Source organism: Ranitomeya imitator, chromosome 1, assembly GCF_032444005.1.
Source record: "Ranitomeya imitator isolate aRanImi1 chromosome 1, aRanImi1.pri, whole genome shotgun sequence".
Lineage (NCBI taxonomy): Eukaryota > Metazoa > Chordata > Amphibia > Anura > Dendrobatidae > Ranitomeya > Ranitomeya imitator.
The window spans coordinates 733,755,288-733,768,439 of record NC_091282.1 but is presented as its reverse complement, the minus strand read 5'-3'; the positions used below and the strand labels follow the sequence as shown (position 1 = coordinate 733,768,439).

The 13,152-nt window shown below is 43.5% G+C and overlaps 1 protein-coding gene across 1 annotated transcript in view; it reads right to left on the bottom strand.

Annotated features, from left to right (window-relative positions):
* The window catches only part of LRRC9 (leucine rich repeat containing 9), a 188,371-nt gene that overhangs the window by 92,766 nt on the left and 82,453 nt on the right, over positions 1 to 13,152 (bottom strand). The window contains exons 17-19 of the mRNA XM_069733499.1: positions 5,868 to 5,987; positions 5,520 to 5,711; positions 2,501 to 2,626 (exon numbers count right to left, since the gene is read on the bottom strand). Coding sequence (XP_069589600.1) covers positions 2,501 to 2,626; positions 5,520 to 5,711; positions 5,868 to 5,987 — 438 coding nt within the window. The remainder of the gene's footprint in view (positions 1 to 2,500; positions 2,627 to 5,519; positions 5,712 to 5,867; positions 5,988 to 13,152) is intronic.

The following is a 13,152-nucleotide window of genomic DNA, read 5'->3' as shown; positions in this document are numbered from 1 at the left end:
GAGAATACTGAAATTTTTTATTTTTTTTTATTATTTTTTTACCTGGTTTGTGTTGTGTATGCGTTTTCGCAGCGGAAAACTGCTGCGAAGACGCATACACAACAGGTGCACATAGGCTCGACGGGTCCGTCAAAAAGACAGGCCCAGTGCACACGTTTTCCACAATCTGCACAGGATCCGTCATTTCAACGTCTTGACGGATGCTGTGCAGATTTGGAAGACGGAAGTGTGAAATAAGCCTGAAGCACACATCACCACTGCAGCCAATCACTGAGGGGCTGGAGCTGTCAATATGTATAAAAGCATTTGATGGCTACTTTCACTAAAGTGAAAACCTCTTTAATGTCCTATGGGAAAAAATATGCAATTTAGCTCTAGTCCAAAAGGTAACTACCTATTGATGGCACATGAGTGATAGTTTCCCCTCTATTGGGCACTTCATTGGGGACACAGAAACCACTGACTGCTGACATGAATATAGCACTGAATTTGGCTCCTGCTCTGCAGGAATGATGCCCAATTCTACCTACTGTCCATTCTTTTCCAGTAGAGCCTACCTCATATTAAGACCTTACTCCATGTTGTCAAACACTCTGTACAGACACCCTGAACCCTCATTGGATCTCAACCTGGTGCTGGAGATTCCGCATTGTACCCCTCTCAGGTCTCTCTGCAGCTGATCTCTTGGATGCTAGCCTTCCTCATAGCGGACACATCAATCAGAAAGGTCTCAAATGTTTGTGACCACTTTCTTACCACTCACCTTAACCCATTCTCCACATGGCCACGACTCTTCTTCTTCCTTTAGCCTCAAAGAGGAGATAATGCTACCTTTATTTTATTATTCCTCAGCTCATCCCAGAGAGAAATCGCTTCACAAGTTGGACGACACTACAGCTGCCTATCTCTTCATGTCCACCACTGTTCCCTTCAGGAGTTTGGATGTCTCATTTGTCATTTCAAATGGTTTGCACAGGGTCCTATCTGTCTCCAAGGCAACTATATCTCACTGGATATATTTATTATGCTTTGCTTATATAGCGCCATCATATTCCCTGCAGCGCTTTACAGAAATAATCATTGTTGTCCCCATTGGGGCTCACAATCTAGATTCCCTATCCGTATGTCTATGGAGTGTCGGAGGAAACCGTAGAACCCAGAGAAAACCCACATAAACCTGGGAAGAACATGCAAACTCCTTGCAGATGTTGTACTTGGTGGGATTGGAACCCAGGACCCCAGCACTCCAGAGCTACAGTGCTGACCACTGAGCCACCATGCTGCCCATATTAAATATGCCCATAGAACCCTTTTGGGTGAGAGTCAAGACTCCTGAATTTACTTCATTAGGCGTCAGAACTAAAAGAGGACAAGGCCACTATATGGTTTGTCTTCTATTCAGATGTTGTCTCTTCAGAGTGCATACCGGGATCATCTGTGTTTGCGAGTCTTGGCAGAAAAGTGTTGCAGATGGCAGTTTCTAAGTGATTGGCTGGGGGGAGAGGTATAGGCCAGAGGCAAGGCCTCAGACAAAGGAACCAATTTAGGATGACTCATAGTTCCTGTGAAGTTGCCAAGAAAAGATGATTTTTAGTACCTAATGAAAATAATTTCCTGGTATCCTTAATTGGGGGACACAGCTTCTTCCCTCGTTGCCTTGACGGGCAGGCGAGTGTGTTCTTCTAGGGTTTTCATTAATTCTCCTTTTTCCTTAGTCTTGTGTCTAAGGCTTCTCCTACTGCTTTTACACTACTTAGTGTTAGCTTGGTGCCAGGAAGTGGATGTAGTCTGCGAAGGAAGAGATGACTTTTGTGCAATTTTAGTGTCAGTCTTCTGGTGGCAGCAACGCCCATGGATTCGGTATCCCCCAATGAAGACTGGTGGCATCAACAGCCATGGTTCCTGTGTCCCCCAATGAAGACTGGTGGCAGCAACACCCATGGTTCCCGTGTTCCCCCAATGAAGACTGGTGGCAGCAACACCCATGGTTCCAGTGTTCTCCCATGAAGACTGGTGGAATCAACAACCATGGTTCCTGCATCCCCCAATGAAGACTGGTGGCATCAACAACCATGGTTCCTGTGTCCCCCAATGAAGACTGGTGGCATCAACAACCATGGTTCTTGTGTCCCCCAGTGAATACTGGTGGCAGAAACATCCATGGTTCCTGTGTCCCCCAATGAAGACTGGTGGCATCAACAACCATGGTTCCTGTGTCCCACAGTGAATACTGGTGGCAGAAACATCCATGGTTCCTGTGTCACCCAAAGAAGACTGGTGGCTGCAACACCTATGGTTCCCATGTCCCCAAATGAAGACCATGAAACAGATTTTACAGTAGGCATTAAAAATTTTCTTTTTGAGGATAAGAGTAAATTGGCATCATCCTAGACTGAAATTTTGCACAGCCCTTAGTAACATTTACTCTTTTCCTTGTATAACCAAGACATACTGTAAATGAAGCAGAATAAAGTTTATTCTATAAGATAAAGGATGTGACCTGTGTAATTTGGTCTCCAGAAGAAAATTTGGATGATTCAGAAAACTCTTCTTTGGTGATGAGAACTCCATCTAAATGAGTCAGAGACTTCAATCTTCCAATCGCTGCCAGACGAACTAAAGCCGGCTGGGAAAAGGACAATCATGTCAGCTAATGGCTTCTATCATATGTAACTTTTTATTGTACTTTATGATGGTCTCGCAGTTAAGTGAACATAATGAGAATGTTTATTATAACACAGAAGCAATATCACAATGTGCTGCCTCTCGGGGGCTTTAAGAAACTAGGTCATGTATTCAAGACGCTTCATTCAAAACTCCTGAAAGGGGTCACTGCAATTGTTACTCTCCGCTAAATGATGACATCCTTATTAAAGTCAAAAGAAAGATTTTCCTTTTTTTAAGTTCAATCTGTGGATTTTATACAATACGGATGGCTGAAGAGCTCATAATAATGACTGTAACAAAAAAAAATGACCCAAGGCCATTAGACTTCAAAAATACGCAACATTTGTGTAACGGCTGTAGTGGAGGTGAAACCGAGTAATTGCGTTTCGGGGTTTGATGACCAATACGGTTTTCCTTATTGAACAGGTATAACAATAACATAAAAAAATAGTGATCCATCAGCTAAGACGTAAAGATAAAGCAATTATAATCTGCTATGATTGCTGTAAGATTACGGCATTGGCTGTAATTGGGAATTGTAAGAGCGCTACTGCAAGGAGACGTAATTACTAGTAGACTTTAGTATAAGGGTGATGCAGTAATGTCTGCATGTATGTAAGGAATTATATAATGTGTGTATGGATAACACATTAGTCTCCACAATATTTAAAGGCCTTATATCTTCAGAGACAGCTGCAAGGAAAAAAGGTTTAGCTGGCCATGCATTTAGCCTCTGGGAAAAAAATATAATCTGGCAGCCATTGATATAAATGTATATCCTTGTAATCCAAAAATGGATTGGATGTGCCTTTTATAGAAAGGGCCCCTGAGGCTATGTCCCACAATGAGTTATTTGGGCAGCTTTGGATGTTGCAGATTTTCTGCATCATTCCTGCACCTATTAACTAAACTAGGTTAATTATGATTTTTTACGTAATTTTTTTCAATAAAGCTGCTTAGTTTTTTATACATCCTGCTATTTGGCATTGCCAACATTTTATTGATACAGTCATGTGCAGATTAGATCGGTGTTTAGTGCATTTCTGCAGTGGACACACGTAGATGACTATTTTACCTGCATCTATTTTCTATGGGGAAAGACTGCACAAAAAACGCAGCGTACCCACAAGAGAAACTAACATTTTTGCAGATTTGAAACATGCACTGCAGGTTAGTTTATACTTCATTAAAAAAAAAACAGATTGGGCATAAAATTTCTATAAACCCCAATCACTTCAGTGGCACTGTAAGACACTGTGTTTTTTGCAGAGCAAAAATATGCAGAGTCAAAAATTCATTGTGGGAATTTAACCGCATAGGGCAAGGGGTAAGCAACCCACACAACTCCAGCAGAGTAAGGGCTCATTTAGATCAGTGTAATAGTACAGTGGTCCATGAAACTCAAAAGGGATGCTCAGATGAATGTTTGTTTTTCTGTCTGACCAGAGTTCTACTTTAAAGGGCCACTGTCACCCCCTCCAGTCGTTATAAACTAAAAGAGCCACCTTGTGCAGCAGTAATGCTGCATTCTAACAAGGTGGCTCTTTTAGTTTTTGGTGCATGTATTCCCAAAATAAAGCGTTTTATAACTTCTCCAAAATACCTGTCTTTCGCCAGGAAGGCAGGTCCTCACCCCCCTGCTTGAAACGCCACACTGCCATCACTCAAATATTCAGGGGCTCCGGGCGCCAACCCCTCCGCGCTGTTTTCGCTTGAAATCTGGTGCCTGCGCTGTGTACTACTGTGTGGGGCAGGCGCAGTGTGCTCTGGCCGTCTGACGTCCCAGCCAGGCTTGCAGACTGCGCCAGTGCGGACAGTGCGGCCACCCACCTTGGGAATCCCAGCCCCGCAGTGTGTTATGCATTATGCACAGTGCGGGGCTGGGATTCATAAGCAGGGCGGCCGCACAGGCGCAGTGTGCAAGCCTGGCTGTGACGTCAGACGGCCAGAACTCACTGCGCCTACACCAGACAGTAGTACACAGCGCAGGTGCCGGATTTCATGCGAAAACAGCGTGGAGGGGGCGGCGCCCGGAGCCCCTGAATATTTGATTGACGGCAGTGTGGCGTTTCAAGCAGGGGGGTGAGGACCTGCCTCCCTGGTGAAAGACAGGTATTTTGGAGAAGTTATAAAACACTTTATTTTGGGAATACATGCACCAAAAACTAAAAGAGCCACCTTGTTAGAATGCAGCATTACTGCTGCACAAGGTGGCTCTTTTAGTTTATAACGGCTGGAGGGGGTGACAGAGTCCCTTTAATTAGATTTTAATAGGTTGAGAAAAAATAAGTGTCACTTTGCAAGTGCTCATTCAGACATCCATGCAAATCGCTGCAATTTCGGAGCGCAATGCACGGACTGGCCGTGGCTCTCCCAAACCAGGAGTCAAAGCTTTATGTATTTCTATAAGGCTATCATATGTTAGGGTGAGGAGATCCGCAGCCTGTCTGTGCTCAGACCGACTTACACGACGTCAGGCATGATTCTTTAAAAAGTATATATTGCGCTTTCTGCAGCAGCAACAAATGCTGGGAAATTTGTTTAAAAAAAGGATGTGTTAAGCTATAGATTCACGAAGTTACTGTAGATATATTATACACACCATTTTACAGCTTTTATTTAAAGGAAAATCTGCTATGGCACAAAAACGTATTTATTGCATTGGCAACAAACTTACATTGGTGCTTTTTTGTCCTATTTTGGGACAAATAGGGAAAAAACAGATAACCTGTCTGCTGCCAGATTGTCACTCTGCTTTCCTAAGGTAGGAACCCAGATCCAATCCTTTGCTAATAATAGGCAGTAAATGGTGGTATTTACAGAGCCATACTGCTTCTGCTACGTGTACTGACCTTCCGCCAAGGGTTGTGGGCGACATTCAGTGTGAGTAGGTGAGCTGCATGTCTGCGTAAAACATTTATTTCATCCATCGCCTTTGTTAATAAGTTCCAGCTCAAGTCTAAGTGCTTCAGTTTCCCCATGCCTTTAAATCCTTCCAGATTTATCGCACGGTTATGGCTGGCATCCAGGTATTCCAAATTGGGCTGGTAACAGAATAATGTTTTCTTTAGAAACACACAAACATAACTACAGCTACATTTAGGAGAAGAGAGTGACTGCACCTTGCCAAAAACCTCTGACCCAGGCAACATTACCTGTATTAAAAAAAAAATAAAAAAAAATAATAATAATAATCTTACCAAGCACGAGAAGTCTTCCAGACTGGTGAACTCATTGAAACTTATTATTAGTTTCCGAAGTCCATGAAGTTTGGAAATTTCCTTTAGTTTACTTAAACTGTTGCCGTGTAAGTTTAGGATCTGTGAGTAGGAAAATTGCAATGATGAATTCTGATTATTATTTCTTAGCCTGATTCTAAACAATTCATGGTCACAATTTATCATTTTCTGCTTTTTAAGGAATGTGCACACGTTCAGGTTTTTTCGCTTTTTTCCCCACATTTTTGTGCGATAAAAACGCTATAAAACGCAGACATATGCATCCTATCATTTAGAATGCATTCTGCAATTTTTGTGCACATGATGCGCTTTTTCCCGCGAAAAAAAACGCATCGCGGTAAAAAAAAGCAGCATGTTCATTAATTTTGCGGATTTTTCGCGTTTTTCCCGCTATTTAATGCATTGGGAAAAAACGAAAAAAAAAAAAACGCACAAAAACCGCATAAAAAACACGAAAAAACCGCATGTGGATTTCTGGCAGAAATGCCCAGTTTTTGTCAGGAAATTTCTGCAAGAAATCCTGACGTGTTCACATACCCCTAGACTACTAAAAGATAATACATTTTTATATATGTTTTGAAAACATTTACTGTACTTTTAGTATGTGGGGAAAAAAAAGAGCTTCAAGGGAAGGCCCAACTTTGCAGCTATTTTTAAGTGCTTCTATGCATTGTAAAAAGAATAACCATCTTTGTATGGCACCTATGCTGATCCATGTGTCTCTATGGTAACAGACTGCAAACAACCATATGTAGTCTGATTTGCAAATGCATGTAGAGGAGCTGCGGAGACACCATCACGTGTTTCTCAATGCAGGCAGTGAATAGCCAGGCCTTTCCCCGGGAAGGAACAACCAAGGGAAGGGCAGGATCCAATAAAGGAAAACATCCAATAAAGGAAAACCACCTATGCCAAGCATGGTATAAATCCACAGACAGCTGTTTCGGGGTTTTTGCCCCTCATCAGTGTGGAGTAGGAAACTGGCTATCAGGATGTTTTGATCTCCACGAGGTCAATCATCCGTGCCTTTATAGTCTGATTTGCAGACACATTTACTTTTTCAACGCAGAATTGGCTGGAATTGAGATCGGACGCCATGTCGCGTTTGGAGAGCCCCTGATGTGCCTAAACAGTAGAAACCCCCCAATTATAACTGAAACCCTAATGCAAACACACCCCTAACCCTAATCCCAACGGTAACCCTAACCACACCTCTAACCCAGACACACCCCTAACCCTAATCCCAACCGTAAATGTAATCCAAACCCTAACTTTAGCCCCAACCCTAACCCTAACTTTAGCCCCAACCCTAACTGTAGCCTTAACCCTAGCCCCAACCCTAACCCTAGCCCTAGCCCTAACCCTAACTTTAGCCCCAACCCTAACTGTAGCCTTAACCCTAGCCCTAACCCTAGCCCTAGCCCTAACCCTAACCCTAGCCCTAACCCTAATGGGAAAATGGAAATAAATACATTTAATTTTTCCCTAACTAAGGGGGTGATGAAGGGGGGTTTGATTTACTATTTATAGTTGTTTTTTAGCGGATTTTTATGATTGGCAGCCGTCACACACTAAAAGACGCTTTTTATTGCAAAAAATATTTTTTGCGTTACCACATTTTGAGAGCTATAATTTTTCCATATTTGAGTCCACAGAGTCATGTGAGGTCTTGTTTTTTGCGGGACGAGTTGACGTTTTTATTGGTAACATTTTCGGGCACGTGACATTTTTTGATCGCTTTTTATTCCGATTTTTGTGAGGCAGAATGACCGAAAACCAGCTATTCATGAATTTCTTTTGGGGGAGGCGTTTATACCGTTCCGTGTTTGGTAAAATTGATAAAGCAGTTTTATTCTTCGGGTCAGTACGATTACAGCGATACCTCATTTATTTTATTTTTTTATGTTTTGGCGCTTTTATATGATAAAAACTATTTTATAGAAAAAATAATTATTTTTGCATCTCTTTATTCTGAGGACTATAACTTTTTAATTTTTTTGCTGATGATGTTGTATGGCGGCTCGTTTTTTGCGGGACAAGATGACGTTTTCAGCGGTACCATGGTTATTTATATCTGTCTTTTTGATCGCGTGATATTCCACGTTTTGTTCGGCAGTATGATAATAAAGCGTTGTTTTTTGCCTCTTTTTTTTTTTTTCTTACGGTGTTTACAGAAGGGGTTAACTAGTGGGACAGTTTTATAGGTCGGGTCGTTACGGACGCGGCGATACTAAATATGTGTACTTTTATTGTTTTTTTTTTATTTAGATAAAGAAATGTATTTATGGGAATAATATATTTTTTTCTTTTTCATTATTTAGGAATATTTTTTTTTATTTTTTATTTTTTTTACACATTTGGAAAATTTTTTTTTAACTTTTTTACTTTGTCCCAGGGGGGACATCACAGATTGGTGATCTGACAGTTTGCACAGCACTCTGCCAGATCACCGATCTGTCTCAGAGCACTGCAGGCTTCACAGTGCCTGCTCTGAGTAGGCTCTGTGAAGCCACCTCCCTCCCTGCAGGACCCGGATGCCGCGGCCATCTTGGATCCGGGCCTGGAGCAGGGAGAGAGGTGAGGAGACCCTCGCAGCAACGTGATCACATCGGGTTGCTGCGGGGGGCTCAGGGAAGCCCGCAGGGAGCCCCCTCCCTGCGCGACGCTTCCCTATACCGCCGGCACATCGCGATCATGTTTGATCGCGGTGTGCCGGGGGTTAATGTGCTGGGGGGCGGTCCGTGACCGCTCCTGGCACATTGTGCCGGATGTCAGCTGCGATAGGCAGCTGACACGCGGCCGCGCTCCCCCCGTGAGCGCGGCCGATCACTATGACGTACTATCCCGTCGAGGGTCAGATAGGCCCAGGGCACCTCGACGGGATAGTACGTCTAAGGTCAGAGAGGGGTTAAATGACGAAGTCCAGCAAACTTGCTCACACGTGTGCACAGTACTTTTTAGTAGGAGTCCAATTGTTCACAGATGATGCGTCATGTGAATGACGTCCTGGAAAAGAGGACGAGGGGAGAAAGAGGGAGAGCGCTATCTAAGCGTAGTAGATGAGTACATCTTTCTTGGAGAGAAAAGCACAGCTTGAATCTTGCTCACCTGGTGTGGTTGTGCAAAGAGGCACAACACTGGGAAAAGTTTGGTACACAAAGGAAATCCTTCCACTGGTGTACTGCACGTCGCAGCAGTTAAAGAGGCGAGAGGTAGCTGAATGGGGTGAAGCAGACCACCGAGTATTAAGCAGCAGAAGCAGGGAGTTAGCCAGCAAGCAGGCAGATGCTCAGGAGCCAGCAGCACAAAATACTCAAGCACAGGTGAACAGAAGACCCGGACTTAAATAGTCAGGACAGACAGGAAGTTCCATGACAGGGCGAGATCCAAGACTCCATCTTGGATCAGGGCGAACAGACACCAGGAAAGTCCACAATCCTTACAAGTGGTGAAGTCAGGCTTGTGCGGCAGGTAGCTGCCAGGTACCACTCCAGGTAGCCTTCCGGCAGTAGCAGCTGACCCCATGGGTCTAAGCCGTTAATCCAAACTCCTGGGCAGGGCAGGACATCCACTGAACAAATTCACACTGTGCAGACAGGAATGGCCACTTGGGACAGGATCAGACTGTGCATACAGGATGGCCACAGGGACAGGTTAGATACGTGGTCTCAGGAAACAGGTACCGCTGAAGCAGTTTCAGGGTACAGACACTGTTGATGTGGACACAGCAACAATGGCTAAAAACACTGGACTAACGGGCACAGGAAGCATTAGACTAGGTACCTGGCAACATACAGTTGCACACACTAAACCATCTTACAGTTACTATAGGGGTTGCTCAGGCACCTCCCAATTGTGACTTTTATAGCAGACGTGTCCCAGCTATTGGATGGGAGACACCTTGCAGGTGAACAAATTACTAAATTCCTAAATGCCTCCCCGCTAACCATGTGCATGCTCTGTCCCTTTAAGAGTAAGGGAGCATGCACACTAGATGGGCCGCTGACACTCTACACAGCGTTCACAGGAGCAGTAGCATGCTGAGGACTGAGCCAAGGACCAGGGCAGTGAGTAAGCCGGTGTCCCTGCATAGAGGGGGAAGGGAACACCAAGCAGAGATGCCGGCATCAGCGCTACACTAAGAATTTCAGTTGTATTAGCTCCCTGACATCTTATTATGTACATGGTTTGCTCACAAAAGATTATATATCAAATAGACGAGCAATCTGAAAAAACTGAGAACACTGTCTGAAAATATACTGGGAACTCCTATGTAACAAAACAAAAGGTTTTCAATTTTAGGCCTAATAAGGACAGTTGGCTAATGGGCCACCCTAACTCTGCCATTAAAATAATACAAAAGAATGAAGTATTGATTAAATAAGGGATTAGTGATGCCTTTCTCCCTTAGCAAGTTCACTCCCCTGATGGCTTCTCCTTAAGGAGAAAGAAACACGTTATCAGGGATTTTTTCTGGGGCATACAACATGAGAGCTACACTTTGGTACTGCCCTTGTTAGGGCGGAAGCAAATACAAAGGGCACGACAAGGTAGATCGATCAAGTCTACAGTTCAAGGCACAGTAGCAAGATATCCCGGGCTACAGGCTCCTTCCACATTCCTAAAGTTAGGGGCACCCAAGCTATCCCTGCTCCTTGGATTACGTCCGATGGTGAAGACACCAGGGTCATTTTCCTTATTAAGCTCCTGAATCAGCACTTATCTATCCCCTTCAACTCCACTCCCAGGGAAGTGGGGAGTTGTTGTGTTTATGAATACACAAACAAGATTAACAAGGGAAGACGTACAGGGATAAATGAAATTCACAATCATACAAATATGAACTCACATACAACAGGATGGAATACCAGGAAGTAAAGGGAGGAAGAACCAAATAGTAGAGGATGAGGGTATGCAGTGTTGTGAATTCTGTGGCAGAGCTCCCTCCTGTGGTCACAAGTGGTACTTCGGCTGATTCTCTCTGGGAGCTTCCGTTTGTGGAGGAAAGTGGTACTGCGGCTTCTGAGTTTCCTCCCTCAGGTGATCTGGTGAGGTCGTTAGGTGCTTCTCTACTTAACTCCACCTAATGCTTTGATCCATGCTTCCTGTCAATGTTCCAGTGTTGGACTTGTTTTTCCCTGGATCATTCCTGTGGCCTGCTGCTCTGCATAGCTAAGTTCTTCTTTGCTATTTGTTTGCTATTTTTTCTGTCCAGCTTGTCTAATTGTTTTGCTGGAAGCTCTGGGACGCAAAGGGTGTACCTCCGTGCCGTTAGTTCGGTACGGAGGGTCTTTTTGCCCCCTTTGCGTGGTTTTCTTTAGGGTTTTGTGTAGACCGCAAAGTTATCTTTCCTATCCTCGCTCTGTTAAGAAAGTCGGGCCTCACTTTGCTGAATCTATTTCATCCCTACGTTTGTCTTTTCATCTTAACTCACAGTCATTATATGTGGGGGGCTGCCTTTTCCTTTGGGGTATTTCTCTGAGGCAAGGTAGGCTTATTTTCTATCTTCAGGCTAGTTAGTTTCTCAGGCTGTGCCGAGTTGCATAGGCAGAGTTAGGCGCAATCCACGGCTGCCTCTAGTGTTGTTTGGAGAGGATTAGGGATTGCGGTCTGCAGAGTTCCCACGTCTCAGAGCTCGTTCTATTATTTTGGGTTATTGTCAGATCACTGTATGTGCTCTGACCGCTATGTCCATTGTGATACTGAATTGCCTATCACAACAATGCAGACAGACAAAATCACCACGCAACAGTCTCCTGAAAAACACTCCAAAATGCCTCCTCAAACAACCAACACCTCCAGCTCCAACCAGGCAGTATAGATCTAACACTAGCAATGCTTGGTTGCTAGAGGGGAGTATATATAGCAGAGGGGAGTGGCCAACACTGAACAGCTGAGACCATCAAAGAAGGAAAAGTTCCAGGAGCTCTCAACTGACAGATTAACTCCCACACTGCTGACAGAAACCTGCACTGTTTAATATGAAGGAGCAGTGCTTCTACTTAGTGCAGTAGTACGAGAAATTAGACAGACAGAGTGGTCTTTTGATTCCTCTCTGTCGCGGTAAACCCATGACACTACAACTGCAGATGGAAACCCTTGAAATCGGACATTCCAATGGCTCAAATGGGTGGCATCAACACATTTTTTTCTATTTTCTATGCACAACGGTACTATATAATTGATATGTTCTACTTTGTATACTTAAGAATCAGTTGGCTCTTCTATGGGTCTTTTTGTTGACTATGGGGCCTGATTTTAGACTATTTATGTTAGATTGGGGTCATGTGATGTAGTTTTACTGGTATTATTAAAAGTTATATTTTAAAGGAATCTTCTATGTTGTATATACATATTTGATCATTGTGGCCAATGAGTTCTATTTTAACCTCATCGGTCCACTGGACTTGTTTCCAAAATGCATCAGGTTTGTTTAGATGTTATTTTGCATGCTTCTGACACTGTATCTTATGGTGAGAATGTAGGAGAGACTTTCTTCTGATGACTCTTCCATGAAATCCATATTTGTATAGGTGTCTCTGAACAGCAGAACAATGTTCCACAACTCTAGAGTCTGCTAAATCTTTCTGAAGGTCTTTTGCAGTCAAGTGAGGGTTCTGATTTGCCTCTAGCAATCCTACGAGCTCAAATTTTGCTTGGTCCTTACCTTGATCTCCACTGTTCCTTTTAACTGTCATTTCTTAATTACATTTTGAACTCAGGAATGGAAAACTATAAAACACTTTGCCATCTCATAGCCTTCTCCTGCTTTGTGGGCCTCCACCATTTTCAGAGTGATAGGCAGCTGATTAGAAGAACCTATGGCTACTGTTTTGGGCACAAGGTTAGAGGAGGCTTGGTTTTATAAAGCTGGGAAATTTACATCACCTGGCCTTTCCTAATGATGATAGTGAAAGAGCAATAACATTAACAAGCTAATTAAGGTCTGAAACCTTGGTCAAAGTTATCTGAGCACACAAAACTCGCTTTGTGTGTTCATACTCTCATGATCACTTTAGTTTTCCCATTGCAGTAAATTCCCCATAAGGGTCAATTCATATGTGGCAGATTTATTACAGAAGTGCTGCAAATACTTCCCCTTTCAGATCTATGAAACAGATTTTAGGTCACAGAAATTCCTGCAACAAATCTGCAGCGTGTGAATATACCCTTAGTCAAGTCATCCAGTCAACTATAGCAGGGGTCCCCAAATCCAGTCCTCAAGGCCCACCAACAGGTCATGTTT